The sequence below is a fragment of the Pristis pectinata genome, chromosome 21 (genome assembly GCF_009764475.1).
Source record: "Pristis pectinata isolate sPriPec2 chromosome 21, sPriPec2.1.pri, whole genome shotgun sequence".
NCBI classification, from domain to species: Eukaryota; Metazoa; Chordata; class Chondrichthyes; order Rhinopristiformes; family Pristidae; genus Pristis; species Pristis pectinata.
The window spans coordinates 34,482,236-34,498,965 of record NC_067425.1 but is presented as its reverse complement, the minus strand read 5'-3'; the positions used below and the strand labels follow the sequence as shown (position 1 = coordinate 34,498,965).

Genomic DNA, 16,730 nt, shown 5'->3' with positions numbered 1-16,730 from the left:
TGTCAGATCGCCCCTCATCCTCCGTCTCTCCAAGGAGAAAAGGCCGAGTTCCCTCAACCTGCTTTCATAAGGCATGCTCCGCATTCCAGGCAGCATCCTTGTAAATCTCCTCTGTACCCTCTTTATGGCTTCCACATCTTTCCTGTAGTGAGGCGACCAGAACTGAGCACAATACTCCAAGTGGGGTCTGACCAGGGACCTATATAGCTGCAACAATACCTCTCGACTCCTAAATTCAATTCTCCGATTGATGAAGGACAATACACCATATGCCTTCTTCACCACAGAGTCGATCTGTGCAGCTGCTTTGAGCGTCCTATGGACTCAGACCCCAAGATCCCTCTGATCCTCCACACTACCAAGAGTCCTACCATTAATACTATATTCCGCCAACATATTTGACCTACCAAAATGAACCACTTCACACTTATTTGGGTTGAACTACATCTGCCACTTCTCAGCCCAGCTTTGCATCCTATCTATGTCCCTCTGTAACCTCTGACAGCCCTCCAAACTATCCACAACACCCCCAACCTTCATGTCATCTGCAAACTTACTAACCCACCCCTCCACTTCCTCGTCCAGGTCGTTTATAAAAATCACAAAGAGTAAGAGTCCCAGTACAGACCCCTGAGGTACACCACTGGTCACCAACCTCCACTCAGAATACGACCCTTCAACAATCACTCTTTGCCTTCTGCGGGCCAGCCAGTTCTGGATCCACACTGCAATGTCCCCTTGGATCCCATGTCTCCTCACCTTCTCCATAAGCCTTGTATGGGGTACCTTATCAAACGCCTTGCTGAAATCCATATACACTACATCTACTGCTCTCCCTTCATCGATGTGCTTAGTCACATCCTCAAGAAATTCAATCAGGCTCGTAAGGCAGGACCTGCCCTTGACAAAGCCATGCTGAGTATTCCTAATCATATTATACCTCTCCAAATGTACATAAATCCTGCCTCTCAGGATCTTCTCCATCAGCTTACCAACCACTGAGGTAAGACTCACCGGTCTATAATTCCCTGGGCTATCTCTACTCCCCTTCTTGAATAAGGGAACAACATCCGCAAACTTCCAATCTTCCAGAACCTCTCCCATCCCCATCGACGACGCAAAGATCCTCGTCAGAGGCTCCGCAATCTCCTCCCTCACCTCCCACAGCAACCTGGGGTACATCCCATCCGGTCCCGGTGACTTATCTAACTTGATGCTTTTCAAAAGTTTCAGCACCACCTCTTTTATAATATCTACATGCTCAAGCTTTTCAGACCGCTGCATGTCCCCACTACAATCCCCTGGATCCTTTTCCGTAGTGAATACTGACATAAAGTATTCATTAAGTACCTCCGCTATTTCTTCCGGATCCAGACACACCTTCCCACTGCTGCACTTGATAGGCCCTATCCTTTCGCATCTCATCTTCTTACTCTTCACATACTTGTAGAACGCCTTGGGGTTTTCCTTAATCCTGCCCGCCAAGGCCTTCTCATGTCCCCTTCTGGCTCTCCTAATCTCTTTCTTAAGTTCCTTCCTTTTAGCCTTGTACTCCTCCAGATCTCTAACATTACCTAGCTCTCTGTACCTTTCGTATGCTTTTCTTTTCCTTTTGACTAGATTTATTATAGCCTTTGTACACCACGGTTCCTGTATCCTCTCGTGACTCCCCTGCCTCATCGGAACATGTCTATGCAGAACTCCACACAAATACCCCCTGAATATTTGCCACATATCTTCTGTACTTTTCCCAGAGAACATCTGTTCCCAATTTAATCTTCCAATTTCCTGCCTGAGAGCCTCATAATTCCCTTTACTCCAATTAAACACCTTTCTAGCCTGTCTGTTCCTATCCCTCTCTAGTGCTAATGTAAAGGAGATGGAATTATGGTCACTATCACCAAAATGTTCACCCGCTGAGAGATCTGACACATGACCAGGTTCATTTCCCAGTATCAAATCAAGCACAGTCTCTCCTCTTATAGGTCTATCTACATATTGTGTCAAGAACCCTTCGTGAACACACCTAACAAACTCCACCCCATCTAAACCCCTCACTGTCTGGAGATGCCAGTCGATGTTTGGGAAATTAAAATCCCCCATCAGAACAACTCTGTTATTCTCACACCTTTCTAGGATCTGCTTCCATATCTGCTCCTCAATAACCCTGTCACTATTGGGCATCCTATAAAAAACACCCAGTAAGGTTATCGACCCCTTCTTGAACATTGAACATTAACTTCCAGGTCTCTCTGAACATCAACACCTTTCCATCATTTATTTCTGGGGTGTTTTATTGAGAAGGAGTTTGATAGATCACTGCCTTAAATACTTGCTCCCCCACTACTGTTGATGCAGTGTGGACCACAACGCATAAAGGTCCCTTTGACAGTACCTTTCAAACCTGTAGCCTCTACCTACAGCAGGTCAAGGAGGGCAATGCATAAGATAAGATTTCTTTATTAGTCACATGTATGTCGAAACACACAGTGAAATGCATCTTTTGCATAGACTGTTCTGGGGGCAGCCCGCAAGTGTCGCCATGATTCTGGCGCCAATGTAGCATGCCCACAACTTCAGAGCACTGTTATCAGCAGGACTCTGGTCTCCTACTCTCCCACCACATTGACTTAGCATTTCATTGCTGGACTTAACAGGAGCACCTTCACCAGAAGAACTGCAGCAATATGAAGAAGGCAGCTCACCAACACCTTCTCAGGGGCAATTAGTCATAGAGTAATACAGTATGGAAGCAGGCCCTTCGGCCCAACTCGTCCATGCTGACCATAGTGCCCAACAAACTAGTCCCATTTGCCTGCACTTGGCCCATATCCCTCTAAACCCCTCCTATCCAGGTACTTATCCAAATGTCTCCAAATGTCTTTTAGTGATAGGGTTGCCAGCGATGTCCACATTATGTCATCAATGAAAGGAATCAATGGCTTCAAGCACTCCCCAAAATAAAAGGTCCCCTCATTTAGCCGCGCGCCCCCCCACCCCCAACCAGAATGACTGTGGAGGACTTGGAGATGATTGAAGGTGGGGTCACAATACGAGCACTGAGAGAGGAGCAGTCCACACCTGATGCTAATCTCCGTATCCCACAGGGCATATTACAATGGTAATAAATATATACCAAAAACAAATTAAAAATAAAGTAATATAATACCAAATATATTTTATAAATATAGGCATATAATATCATGTGCAGGCATTAATAGGGATAACATACCATGTACATCTGACATAGTATATGCACAGCCTTGGTTTTGCATTTATAACAGAGACAGGGAGGTGAATTACTTTGATTGCAGGCTGTGCAGTTACAAAGGGAATCGGAGAAAGTCTCCAGGTGGTTGGGTATTTGTTAGATGCCTTTTCACGATACACTCACAGCCCAGGTTCAGTGTCGTTGGTGAGCCTCTTTTCCTTTGTCCTGACAGAAAATTAGTGAAGTCTCTGTGAGGAGCTATATCTTCCTCTTCGCACCCTGAATTCTGACCATATTTACTCTCTACTGCAACACTGGTGTAAAACCAAACCTTTGTCACAGTGTGAGTGTACCTTTAATAAGCAGTAGACCAGAGGTAGCTGAGTGTAGGTGGAGCTACGTTCGGGTAGCTCCATCAGTAACTCCCAATCTTGAAGTAACATGGCTTTCCAGAAAATGCAGCATCACTGCAGAGAGAGACAGAGTTGAAGGTTCAGGTCAAGAACCCCTCACCAGAAGTGGAAACGTGAGAAGGGGAGCATGTTTTATGTTGCACAGAGGGGAAGGGGTGGAGAGGACAGAGGGAATATCTGTGGTAGACTGAAGTTCTCAATTACTTTAAAAAAACAGCAGTTGGTAACAGAAAAATATAAACAAAATTAAAACAAGGGTACAGCCACCTCTGTGGAGAGAGAGGGAAAAAGGGGGTCACTTGAAATCGTTAAATTCACTGTGAAGTTCCAATGGCTGTAACGTACCCAGGCAGAAGAAGCTGTTAAACCTTGGTCTATGTCACATACAATGGAACAAGGAAGTAGGACATTTGGATCAACCAGTCCATGCTGGTGAGACTCCTCCGCAGCAGCCCTAATCACACGTTGCTCTGTTTCCCTTTTATTCTTTTCTGTTTTAAGTGTTGAAGGGCTCCCTGCTTCAACGTGCTTCCTGTGGCTTCACAACCAAGTGTTTGAAACAACATTTCTCCTGGCCCCTGCCCTAAACCTTTTGCATTTAATCATGTTTATCTTGGAGCCCCTTATTCAAGACCCACTGAGTCCACCAACTCTGTCCGTTCATTTCAAAAGCTGCACCATTTCTTGCATTGAGAGAGCAAGCTCTTCTAAAAGCTTATAAGTTTTGGGTTAGCACCGTGGTGCGGCTAGTATGTCCTCAAGGTTCCAGCAACCTGGGTTCGATCCTGACCTCTGGTGGTGTCTGTGTGGAGTTTGTAAATTTTCCCTGTGACCACATGGATTTCCAAGGGGTGCTCCAGTTCCTTCCCACATCTCTAAGATATATAGGTTGGTAGGTTCACTGGCCATTGTTAATTGCCCTTGGTGTGTAGGTGAATGGTAGAATCTGTGGGAGTTGATGGGAATGTGGGGAGAATAAAATGGGATCAGTGTAGGATTGGTGTAAGTGTGCCTTTCATGCTTGGTATGGACTTGATAGGTCGAAGGACCTGTTTCCATGCTGTATGACTCTATAACTCAAGGAATTAGCACCCTTACTACATTACAGAATGTGCTAACTTAGCATCAGTGTTAAATCAATTACCACACCAGGATGCCTGATATGATCTAGCCAACGTGCTCCAGATTAACTAACTATTTGTTAACATTTAATTTAAATTCCATGGATCATAATGTAATTACACAGTTATTTAATTACAGTGTTTGTTAAATGGCAATATAACCAAGATGTTACAATAACTATTTACATTGTAATGGAGCAGATTTTCGTGGGTGTCCCAGTCAACTACTTTCAGGGAGAGTGGCCCTTTGGGATGGGTTTCAGCAAGGTAGTGGAGGCGCCCAGCGAAGGAATGTTTACCTGCAAAGTGTGGGAAGAAATTCCTGCCTTTCCATTGCACCTTACGCAACCTGAGCAACTTCCAAGATACTCTGAACGACCAACAGCTTTCACATCCCAAGAGCTTCACAGGAAGTAATGAACAGCTGGTATTAAGGTAGAAAACTTTGCAGGCAGCTGTGCAGGGTGTGGGTGTTGCTGGGGAGAACACTTTAGTTATTCTCATTGTACTGTCAGGAGTCACAGGCGAGGTAAGGATCACAGATCTCCTTCCCTCGAGGCTGTGGTTGGATGTTTGGGAAAATCCTGATCCTTTTAATTCTAGGATTTATCTAATTAACAAGGTTTATTCCTCTCCACTGTGGTGGAATTTGAGCTCATGCCTGGAATAGGCAGTCCAGGCCTGTGGTTTCCTAGCCCAGCAGATTAACTGTGACTGGCTGCATCTGTGGAAAGAACAACAGCTAACAGAAAGGCTTTCTCTCCTCCCCAGTTCTGACGAAGGGAGTTCGACCTGAAATGTTAATCCTGTGTCTCTCCACAGATGCTGCCTGACCTGCTGAGTGTTTCCAGCATTTTCTATTTTTATTTATTTTCCATTAACTGCAGTTTTTTTTATTTCTCTCATTCTTCTAAAGTCCAAAGATACCGATCTAATTTATTTAGCCACTGTGATAGGACAGCTCACTAAAGAGGCAGACACAGACAGTGGAAAACTAACACAAGGTATATGGGGGTTGCGCAGGTGAATTGACCTGAGGCACAGACAGAAGTTTAGATTTGCAGCAACAAAAACTAGCATTTGTTGATAGAAATCGAGCCTGTCAGTACACGCTGAAGCTGGAGGTGTCCCCACGGTGAGCCAGTGGACCCGGGCAGCTTTGCATTGGGGGATAATTCTGTCTGATGTGGAGTCACCCCAGTCATTCTCTCTTCTCCCCCCTCCCGTCGGGTAGAAGATACAAAAGCTTGAGAACACGTACCACCAGGCTCAAGGACAGCTTCTACCCTGCTGTTATCAGACTCTTGAACAGACTGCTCATACGCTAAAAGGTGAACTTCTGATCTACCTCGTTGTGGCCCTTGCACTTTATTTGTCTACCTGCACCGCACTTGCTCTGTAACTGTAACGCTACAGTCTGCATTCTGGTTTCCTGTTTACCACCTCCTATACTTACGTATGGCATGATCTGTACGGATGGCATGCAGACAAAGGTTTTCTCTCTATCTCCATGCATGTGATTATTATAAACCAATGCCAGTATCAAATTACAAATGCAGTGCATTGCACCTAAGGATTTTTGGTATGTTCTCAGTGTCCTGTGTTTGTGGGAGATGGTGAACACCAGCAACTGTGCAGTTTCCCAACTAATCAGGTGCTGGGGAGCATTGACATGCCCCAAGCAGAATCTGGCTACTAAGTCACTGACATCCTTACACAGCATGGGTGAAAATGCAGCTGGCATGTAATGGTGCTCAAGAGATGCCTTGCTGAGGAGGGCAATGGTCTCAAGGGTATGTAGTGGGGGTAGGAGGCAGGCAAGGCCTTTGAGAGTATTGGGGTGACAGTGCCCACTGGAAGGGGTGGTGTGAGAGATGCAGTGCCTGGGATCAGACCTTGATGGAGGCCGCGGTGGCTCCAGCCTGGCAGGACTGTGCCTGGGAAGGTTGCACTGTGCCCCTGAATGCAGTGGGCATGGTAAGGCCAGTGCACCGTTCCACTTCTGCTTCTGTGCCTGAGCTCTCGAATTTCCTTTCCCTGCAGGGTGGAAGAAATGAAGCTGGTTTCTGTGAAAGTCTGATAAGGTGAGTGAAAAAAAAATCACATTTTAATGAAATGTTAACTTGTTTAAAACAACAGGGTAGTCCCTGTGATGTGATTTGTGTTGATTTCCTTTTATTTAATAACTTTCTTTGAACGAGGAGGTCACAGGGTCTGAGTCACAGGAAACAAGACTCCATTGCAGTAACAGGGCTGAGATTTATCACTGGGCTTGGACAGACAGAGCGCAAAAGAAAGATGTGTAGGAAATAGCCCTTCTAGATCTGAGCAATTCTTTGATGTGATGTTGTTTTGCCTCTGTGGTTGTGTCAGTGTGGGCTGTCTCTTTGTGAAAATGTCAAATATGATAGGTCGGTGAATTACGGTTCAAGCCTTCCATTTCATTTCACTTTGATGCTAAGATAATCCATGTTTTTTTTCCTTTGTGAGACTCATTGAGGGAAAATTTTCATGCAGACTCATTTCATGTGTAATCTACTTAGAAGGACATTCCCTCTCAGTCACGTGACCCAGTGCAATCCTCCATTGTGATGTGGTTTATAAGTGACGTAACTTATGTTCAAATGCACCCTTGGGCTGTACCCCAGACAGATGGGCTACAGCACTGTTTACTGTTATTTTCCATTTAGTGAGATCCCCCTCTTGGGCTGGTTACGTGGAGAAGGCAAATGGTACAATAGAGCATAGAACAATACAGCACTACAGCCCATAATGTTGTGTCAACCTAATTAAGCTAATGTCACCTCATCCCTTCTGCCTACGCAATGAGCCTCTTAAACACCTCTATCATATCTGCCTCCACCACCACCCCTGGCAGCACATTTCTGGCACCCACCGCTCTCTGTGTAAAACAACTTCATCTCCTTTGAACTTTTCCCCCCCTCACCTTAAATGCATGCCTTCTGGTATTAGACATTTCAAAAAGATGCTGGCTCTCTATCTACGCCTCTCGTCATTTTATAAACTTCTACAAGGTCTGATGACACAAAGATTGGTGGCGTCATGGAGCGTGTTGAAGGTTGCCAAAGGAAACAGTGGGATATCGGCCAATTGCAGATATGGGCAGAGAGATGGCAGATGGAGTTTAATCCGGGCAAGTGCGAGGTGTTGCACTTTGGGAGGTCAAATGTAAAGGGAAAGTTCAGAATGCTTCGTACTTCCTCCTGGGGAGAAAACCAAGATGTCTCCCACCTACCCATGTGTCTCATGAAGACAGGGGGAGGTCATTTAGCCTTGGAGTCTGTTCTATTTAACGGGACTGTGGTAGGTCTATACCTCAACCACATTGCCCACCTTTGCTCCATGTCTTCTGTACACCATGATACCAACATCAAAGGAAGATTTCTATTTTGTTCTTGAAAAATACTGTTTCGAGTTTTCCACCATTCACAGCCCTTTAGGAGAGTCCCAGGTTTCAGCTATTTGTTGAACAAGTGCTACTCCTCTGAAGGGCCTCAAGCTCTATTTGAGACTCTGTCTTGCTCTGGATTCCTCAGCAGGGTTGTCTGACTGAAGCTGCCTGGGTGGGTGACGTGAGCTGTGGGGACAAAAGTATCAAGTGCTGGAACCATGAAATCAAAAAGCATATAGGTTCATACGGAGGTGCTGATATCTCTATGCCTAATGACAGTAGAGGTCATACCAGAGAAACAGGTTGTCACTGCTTGTGCCTACAGCTCCATAGCTATGTTGTGGAGAGACATGGACGTGTCCATGAGGACATTGCTGGGTCTATGCCAGTCTTGTACTGAACACAGGCCCTTATCAGCCTCAGCCACTCACTGGCCTGTGCCAACCTTGGAGCCAGCTCAGGCAATCGTTGTATCAGGAAGGTGTAAAGCTCAAGTCCTGGAACTTTGGAAAGAGTATGTGTATTTTGATGCCAACTCATTCTTTGTTTTATAAATAATAAGACTAGCAATAGCTTTCCTGATTTTCACTGATTTATCAGCAGTGTTTTGAGAAAAGTTGGCCCAAATCCGATTTGGAAAAACATAAAAGGGAAACCTGAATTCGAGTCCGGTCTGGAGATGAGGAAACTCCTCCCCAGGGGAAAACAAAAGTGAGCAAGTCACATGTAGATCTAGGGCTGTAAAATGCAGGACTCAAACTGGATTGACAACACATCAGTCCCTTTATGTAGGATTCTGCACTTTGCTTACAAGGGAACTCAATGGGGGAACATTACCTTAGAGTATCTACTGCACACAAGTAATAGACGCCACTGCTTCCCCAGTCACTTGCATAAGTTCCATAATCAGCAAGTAGGTCCGGGGAGAAGTGTGGACAGACAAGGTGACACCAGCTCTGAATAGGGTGGCTCCCAGTGATAGATTTCAGATGCCTTGCACATCCCCAGTGTTATAAAGTACAGGTGAGGCTCCTTAGCCTTGTTGCTTAATGGTTTGTAGTATTAATACAGAACTTTCTCTCAACCGCTCAGATGGATATAGACCACAATTGGTTGGATTGTAACTTGACTGTGAACTATGAAACTGGTTGGATGGAACTGATTATTCCAGGATGGTGATAGGATAGGGAGGTTCTTGGCACAGCTTTAGCCTCACCCAGGTTCAATCCTGACCTCCAGCGCTGTCTGTGTGGGGTTTGCACATTCTCTGTGACCATGTGGGTTTCCTCCCTCATCCCACACACATGAAGGCTGGTGGGTTAATTGGTCATGGTAAATTACCCCTGGTGTGTGGGTGAGTGCTGGAATCTGGGGGGAGCTGCTGGACATGGGATGGAAATAAGAGGGAATTCAAATGATGTGATTGCTCAGAGTTGGCATGGATTGGATGGGTTAAATGATCTTTTTCTATGTCAGAAGAAAAATCAAATGTGGAAGGAATATTATTGCACCTACATAGGCCGTGAAATCCAATAGGTCAGGGACACATTTAAAAGGCCACATGATATGAATGCAGAGGGAATTTCCTCTATCTTTGCAGGTTAATATTTTCTTGTAGGCAACACAACTGATTTCACTGGAGCTATTGGGAATTTGGAGGCTACATCTTGTTAACTAACCTATTGAATCTAAGGGAGGAGATAGAGTCATAGAGCACTACAGCACAGAAACAAGCCCTTTGGCCCATCTAGTCCATGCCGACTTGATCTTCTGCCAACTATCTGCACCCGGATCATATCCCCCCCCAAACCCCTCCCATCCATGTACCTATCCAAACTTGTCTTAAATTGAACCCGCATCTATCACTTCCGCTGGCAGCTCATTCCACACTCGCACCACCCTCTGAGTGAAGAAGTTTCCCCTTAAATATTTCACCTTTCACCCTGAACCTAAGTCCTCTAGTTCTAGTCTCACCCAACCTTGGGGGAAAAAAGCCTGCATGCATTCACCCAATCTATGCCCTCCATACTTCTGTATACCTCTATAAGATTTCCCCTCATTCTCTTGCACTCCAGGGAATAAAGTCCTAACCTATTCAACCTTTCCCTATTACTCAGGTCCTCAAGTCCTGGCAACATCCTTGTAAATTTTCTCTGCACTCTTTCAAGATTATTGATATCTTTCCTGTAGGTAGGTGAGCAGAACTGCTCTCAATACTCCAAATTCGGCCTCACCAATGTCTTGTGCAATTTCAACATAACATCCCAACTCCTGTACTCAATGCCCTGATTTATGAAGGCCAAAGTGCCAAAAGCTCTCTTTACAACCTTATCTGCCTGTGACGCCACTTTCAAGGAATTATGGATCTGTACTCCCAGGTCCCTTTGTTCTACCGCACACCTCAGAGCCCTGCTATTCACTGTGTAAGTCTTACCCTGGTTTGTCCTCCTCAAAGTGCATCACCTCACACTTGTCTGCATTAAATTCCATCTGCCATTTATCAGCCCATTTTCAAGATCACGCTGCAAGCTTTGATAGCCTTCCTCGCTGTCCACCACACCCCCAATCTTGGTGTCATCCACAAATCTGCTGATGCAGTTTACCACATCATCATAGATGATAAACAACAATGGACCCAGCACCGAACCCTGTAGCACACCTCTAGTCACAGGCCTCCAGTCAGAGAGACAACCATTGTTGATGGGAATGTGAAGGGAATAAAATGGGTTAGGATAGGATTAGTGTAAAAATGGGTGCTTGATGGTTGACATGGACTCATGGGCCAAAGGGACTGGTTCTGTGCTCTCTCTCTCTCTCTCTCTATGATTCCATCTCAAGTGTCTTGTTTGTTGGAAGTGCTTGTGTCACAGAATGAGGTTACACCTCGATGTTGGTATTTATTCTTTTCATGGCCTTGCCTCGTATCACCATCAATACCATTTGCTATTTCTACATTCAGTTTGGTTCCCTGTGCTGAATTCTTTCTTTCCCCTCCACATTTTAGGCTAGAACAGGTTCAGCCAGCTCCCAACTCAGCCACCTCATCTTCAAACCACACCGTGGTTGCAGCAAACAGAACAAAGTCTTTCACCGCCGAGCAACAGGTCCATCTACTGCCAGGGAAGCGGTGAATCATGAGAAGAATGCCAGGAATGGCTCAACTATAAGGAAGCCCTGTTCATGAAGGGCCGAGCCTACAATTCCTGTCGTTTTGCTATGGAAATCTTGCCGCTAGGGCATCCTTGCCACCGTGTCTGGTTTTATTTTTTTTCCCTTCAGTGAGTTTGCGGGTCGAGATCTGACACGTTTTGGAACAACAGTAATTTTTTGTCGACCTCGGCTTCAGCACCGTGGGTTACTGTGATGTGAAAGAGGCACGGGCTGTGGCCGAGACGCTCGTCATGTTGCTCCTCCGTTGTTGTCACCAAGGGTCAAGGAAAGCCCATTGTGGAGGTAACCTACAGGACACCATCAAATCAGTATCATATATCACCCATAGTACGTTAGAGTGTAGTCACACTGATACACCGGTTCGGTGTGGAGGTGGTGCTAGTACAAACAATGTTACTTGGTGAATTAAGCATAGCAGGAGGTATTACTGGTTGGATGAAGTGTTGGCATTGCAAAGTGACAACAATGTAATCACTGGCTTTTGAATATGCACTAAAAATCCCTTGATGTGAATAGAGATGCTCCAATCTCCAACCTCTTCCTTCTACAGCTACTTAAAAGTTTTATCCCACTGGGGCAATGGAAATGTGAAACTGTGGCGTGAGGGTTAGGGGGCGTGCAGTGTCTGACAGCATTGTTAGAAGAAAGCATTCTTCCATGCTTTTCCCAAAGAAACTTTCCTGTCCCTCCCATTTCTTTATTCATCTCCTGCGATGTCATGGGCTGACTGCGGGTGTGATGGAGCAGCTGAACCCAGAGCTCAGCCTGGTAGCTTGGTGTGCTCGTTCAGAACAAGCATTGTCATCAAATTGACCCGAATATTTTGCATACAAGCCATTTCCCGAACAAGCCTCTCTGGAATCTGCTAATGCTTCTCAATGCACCAAATACCTTGTGCAAGGTGTCACCTGCAAAGGTCACTTCCCCAACTCTTGCATGGTTTTATTTTTTTTCCCTTCAGTGAGTTTGCGGGTCGAGATCTGACACATTTTGGAACAACAGTAATTTTTTGTCGACCTCGGCTTCAGCACCGTGGGTTACTGTGATGTGGTTGCTAAGCATAATTGCAACAGGAAAAATTAAAGTCTGAATGGTCAGACTCCATCTCACTTACAACAGATTCATAACCTTGCGTCACAATGGCTGATCAAGAGGTAGGTGTGGGATATGAAAGTAGGTTCTGTAATCAAATCGTATTCCCAATGGAAATTAAGGAAGTTTCCATAAGTATGGTCTCTCACTATTGTTTTATGCAGTGCTCTAATTTTACTAACAAAAAAAATCTACATATTACAATTAAATATACTGCAAATTTGGATATTTACTTAAACACCTATCAGCATCTTTAACCAAGGAGATTAAGCTTTCATAGGCATTCTGCTTTTTGGCTTGCCACTGTCCAGAGCATATAAAAGTTAACACGCAGACACCATGCAATGAAGAGCATCATACATGAAACATCAAGTCAGAGTGTGATGTCTCAGTTGTGACTTAAGATGTTAAATGGTGTTAAGTGATGTCTAAATTATTAATAAGCTTCCTTCGACAGGAAATACTTGTCTTCCATTTTCTTTGATTTATATCAAAAGAATCCTTCCACAAAAGGAATTATAATTACAACTTTATCAATTTGAAAGTCGTACGTATAAACTGATGCTAAGTGTGGTTTATTCACTTAAAAATATGGTGTCACTGTCTCTCTCCTTTCTGCGAGACTCCTAACTGGTATTGCCTGATAGTGTCAGCAACTATATCCTATACAATGGCTGGCTATATGCTACATCTCTTGTGTCATATGCATGTGTTCCTATACAAAATCCACTTGCACTGATCAAGTGTCTGATATTTCTTGTTAAACAAGAATTATTTTCTAAAAAAAAATCTATTTTATCTGATTATTTCAGGTATATTTTATTGTTTAAAGCCAAAGTATATAAATTATACACAAGGTTGTAGCTAAATTTATGTATAGTCAAGTAAATTAAAATAAACTATTTGAATGCAACTTATTGCATATATGTCATGTTATTACCTCATGGCTTCCAAAGCTAACTGCATCAATACCCAAGAGCAGAATATTTCATCATAAGTGCACATCACAATTTGTGCTTGCAGCTTTTATAAAATCTCGGAATTAGTTTGAGGGGTTGTGTACGTAACCTCAGACACTCGCAAGTACAAAGAGCCGAAAGGCAGTCTGCAGAAGGTGGTAGGGAGTGCTGTGGGTTGAGATCCTGTTAAATCATGGAATCATAGAACAATACAGCACAATACAGGCCCTTCGGCCCGCAATGTTGTGCTGACCTTTAAACCTCACCTAAGACTATCTAACCCCTTCCTCCCACATATCCCTCTATTTTAAATTCCTCCATATGCTTATCTAGCAATCTCTCGAATTTGACCAATGTGCCTGCCTCCACCACTGCCCCAGGCAGCGCATTCCATGCCCCAACCACTCTCTGGGTAAAAAACCTCCCTCTGATATCTCCCTTGAACTTCCCACCCATTACTTTAAAGCCACGCCCTCTTGTATTGAGCATTGGTGCCCTGGGAAAGAGGCGCTGGCTGTCCACTCTATCTATTCCTCTTAATATTTTATACACCTCTATCATGTCTCCTCTCATCCTCCTTCTCTCCAAAGAGTAAAGCCCTAGCTCCCTTAGTTTCTCCTCATAATCCATCCTCTCTAAACCAGGCAGCATCCTGGTAAATCTCCTCTGCACCCTTTCCAATGCTTCCACATCCTTCTGAAGGAATAAAAATGCAAGCACTCCTCTGGTCAACTTAAACTCAGTCTGAAGAACATAATCCTCCAATTGCAACTCACCCTTTTATCAAACTAACTCTTCCCATAACAGCATAAATTACATAGTAGGCTTGAACTTAATTTTTCCATTGAACTTTGAATTTGCATCATCTTCAGTAGAATGAGTGGTAGGAAGCTGGTGGTCAATACCTCAATGAGGAGCAAGAACAGAATTCACGCATTATTCAGCTGTACTAGTGTGGAGATGTAATGAAGCAGAAGTAACCAACTTTACTCAAAGCCAATTGCAATTATCTTTCACTGGATGTAATGAAAGGTTCATGATACCTCTGAAAATAATTCCTCAGAACCTTCTGGTCAGATTACAGACCAACCGTAGCCAGCAAATCAACCATTGCCACCACATCAATCATTCAGATCAGGTTGTATAACTATTCTAGGAAGCTAACTTCTCTCTTCTAAAAATATTTATCCTTTGTAATGAGGGGACCAGTGGCTTCTACACCGCACTCAAGAAAATCTGCAGGAGGTAGTAATGATGCTGCTGACAAACTGTGGACAGAAATCCACACACAAGCCCACCTGGTATGGTTCTGGTTTTCAGTCATGTCATTAGATTCTCACAGACTTTGCCACTGTTTTATATGTACAAAATCAATGTACATATGGGAAGTGTAGAGCACAACTTATTGAGACACAGACAGACTGGGATTCCACTTCAGGGAGGCACCAGGAAGTGTCTGTACAGACAGGATGAATGTCTTTCCATAAATAGAAGTGGATCACAGCCAGAACGCATGTCTGCAATCAAAGATCAATTATATACACTACATTATGGTTAGGAATGATCACGTGCTCTGTTCTGAGTGACCAGGAGATCCCAAGCAACAGAGAGTCTGGTTGAAAGATGTCTGCACATACCACACCTCTTCCAGAATACAATGGGTATTCTCAGCTGTACACTCGTTAGTCAGTCATGGCTCCAAAGTACAAACGATTCACCAGTTGTCAAAACAAAATACTACAGATGTTGGAAACCTGAAGTAAAAAGGGAAGTTGTTGGAAATACTCAGCAGGCTAGTCAGCATGTGGGGAAAGAAAACATTTCAAGATTGATGACTTTCATCAGATCCATAAATGCAGCCAGACCTGAGTATTTGCAGCCACAATGGTGCACAGCCCCATCATTAATGAGCCCCACCTTTCACTTCTACCACCCATCCCTTTACCTGTCTCCACCCTACCACAAACTTTCCCATTGTTCTCTCCACTTTAAACACGTTTTGCTTCCAAGTTTTCCCAGTTCTGATGGAAGCTTATCAACCCAAAACACAAATTAGTTTCTCTCTCCACCTTACCTGCTGAATATTTCCAGCATCTTCAGTGGATGCATTTGGTTCCTTTGCTTCTAGATGGTAAATGCAATGCTTTTATAAAATGATGCATTTTGTTCTGGACCTTTACGTCACCAGGTTACCACCCACCTCCCTCCTCAACCCCTCCATGGGACTGAAAAACTTACAAGGCCAGAGCAGGGAAAATTCACAGCCACTCAAAACAAACCTGTGGTTATCTGGTGTGAGCTGCACCCAACTCTTCACCTAGACACAACAGGAAAGTATAAGCAGAGCTCGTGTCCAGATCTTTTTTTGGCAAAGAACGTGTGAGGACACGACACATACCACTAGCACTGAGACTTATGAGATCATTTTCTGGGGAGTAGGAAAGACTCCAGTTCTGACTGTCACACACCTGAATTACCAATGGCATCTATGCCATTCAGCTGCCACTGAAGCTGGCCAATAAAGACAACACTTGGTTGCTTAGAATAGTGGAGTGGGTTGCTAGGTGAGCAAACATAAATTGGTTGATGCTGGAGGAACTCAGCAGGCCAGGCAGCATCCGTGGAGAAAAGCAGGCTGTCAGTGTTTTGGGTTAGGACCCTTCTCCAGCATCTGCAGTCCTTAGTTTCTCAAACATGAATTGGTAAAAGATTTAAACTGCAGAATAGTTTCCAGACATGATCAAAACACAACCAGCAACCCGAATCTCCTGAGCGCCAGCAGATCTTACTCTCACACTTGGGTCAAGGTGCTCTGGAGAAACCAGAGAGATTAAACGCCTACAAAAAACAACTGACTGTAGCAGAACTTTAAAAAAAAGTTAAGTTATTCATCTTGCTTCAAAAGGCACGCCTGTAAATGAAAACATCCACGCCACACACAAGATAGTCTGCCATTTGGTCCTTGCAAGCCATGGATCCATTTCAAAAACACCTTTCATGAGCTGTTCATTTTACATGCTAGTTAGAAAGCCTTACGCATTGCAATACGTTTCATCCTGTAAAAGCAAAGGTAGATTAAAAGGCCCAGGTCAATTAGTGGTGGTGGTGGTGGTATCAGGAAAGTTCCTCAGGCAATGAAGAGAGTCTTGGGAGACAATGGCTCTAATTAAATGCTCCTAGATATCTACCTCTTTGCATGAAGTAATTGCTGCCCCAGCCAGAACTTGATTAAGCTGTTGGCATTTGGAATGTCCCGACATTCCTGCTGTGTGGCTGCAGGAGTATGTTGTAATCAGGTGATTAGAACAGGCTCTGTCACCAGAAGACGTTCCATTTACATGGGAGCAATAA

The 16,730-nt window shown here is 44.2% G+C and overlaps 1 protein-coding gene across 3 annotated transcripts in view; it reads left to right on the top strand.

Moving 5' to 3' along the window:
- Nucleotides 1-14,901, top strand: part of LOC127581361 (sphingosine-1-phosphate transporter SPNS2-like) — a 104,098-nt gene extending 89,197 nt beyond the window's left edge. Inside the window, exons 11-13 of one of the 3 annotated variants that reach the window (XM_052035723.1) lie at nt 5,980-6,076; nt 6,789-6,829; nt 11,162-14,901. In XM_052035723.1, the coding sequence (XP_051891683.1) occupies nt 5,980-6,073 (94 nt within the window). In that variant the 3' untranslated portion in view covers nt 6,074-6,076; nt 6,789-6,829; nt 11,162-14,901. The remainder of the gene's footprint in view (nt 1-5,979; nt 6,077-6,788; nt 6,830-11,161) is intronic. The other 2 variants (XM_052035720.1, XM_052035722.1) reach the window with 2 other exon arrangements.
- The last annotated feature ends 1,829 nt before the right edge of the window (nt 14,902-16,730 follow it).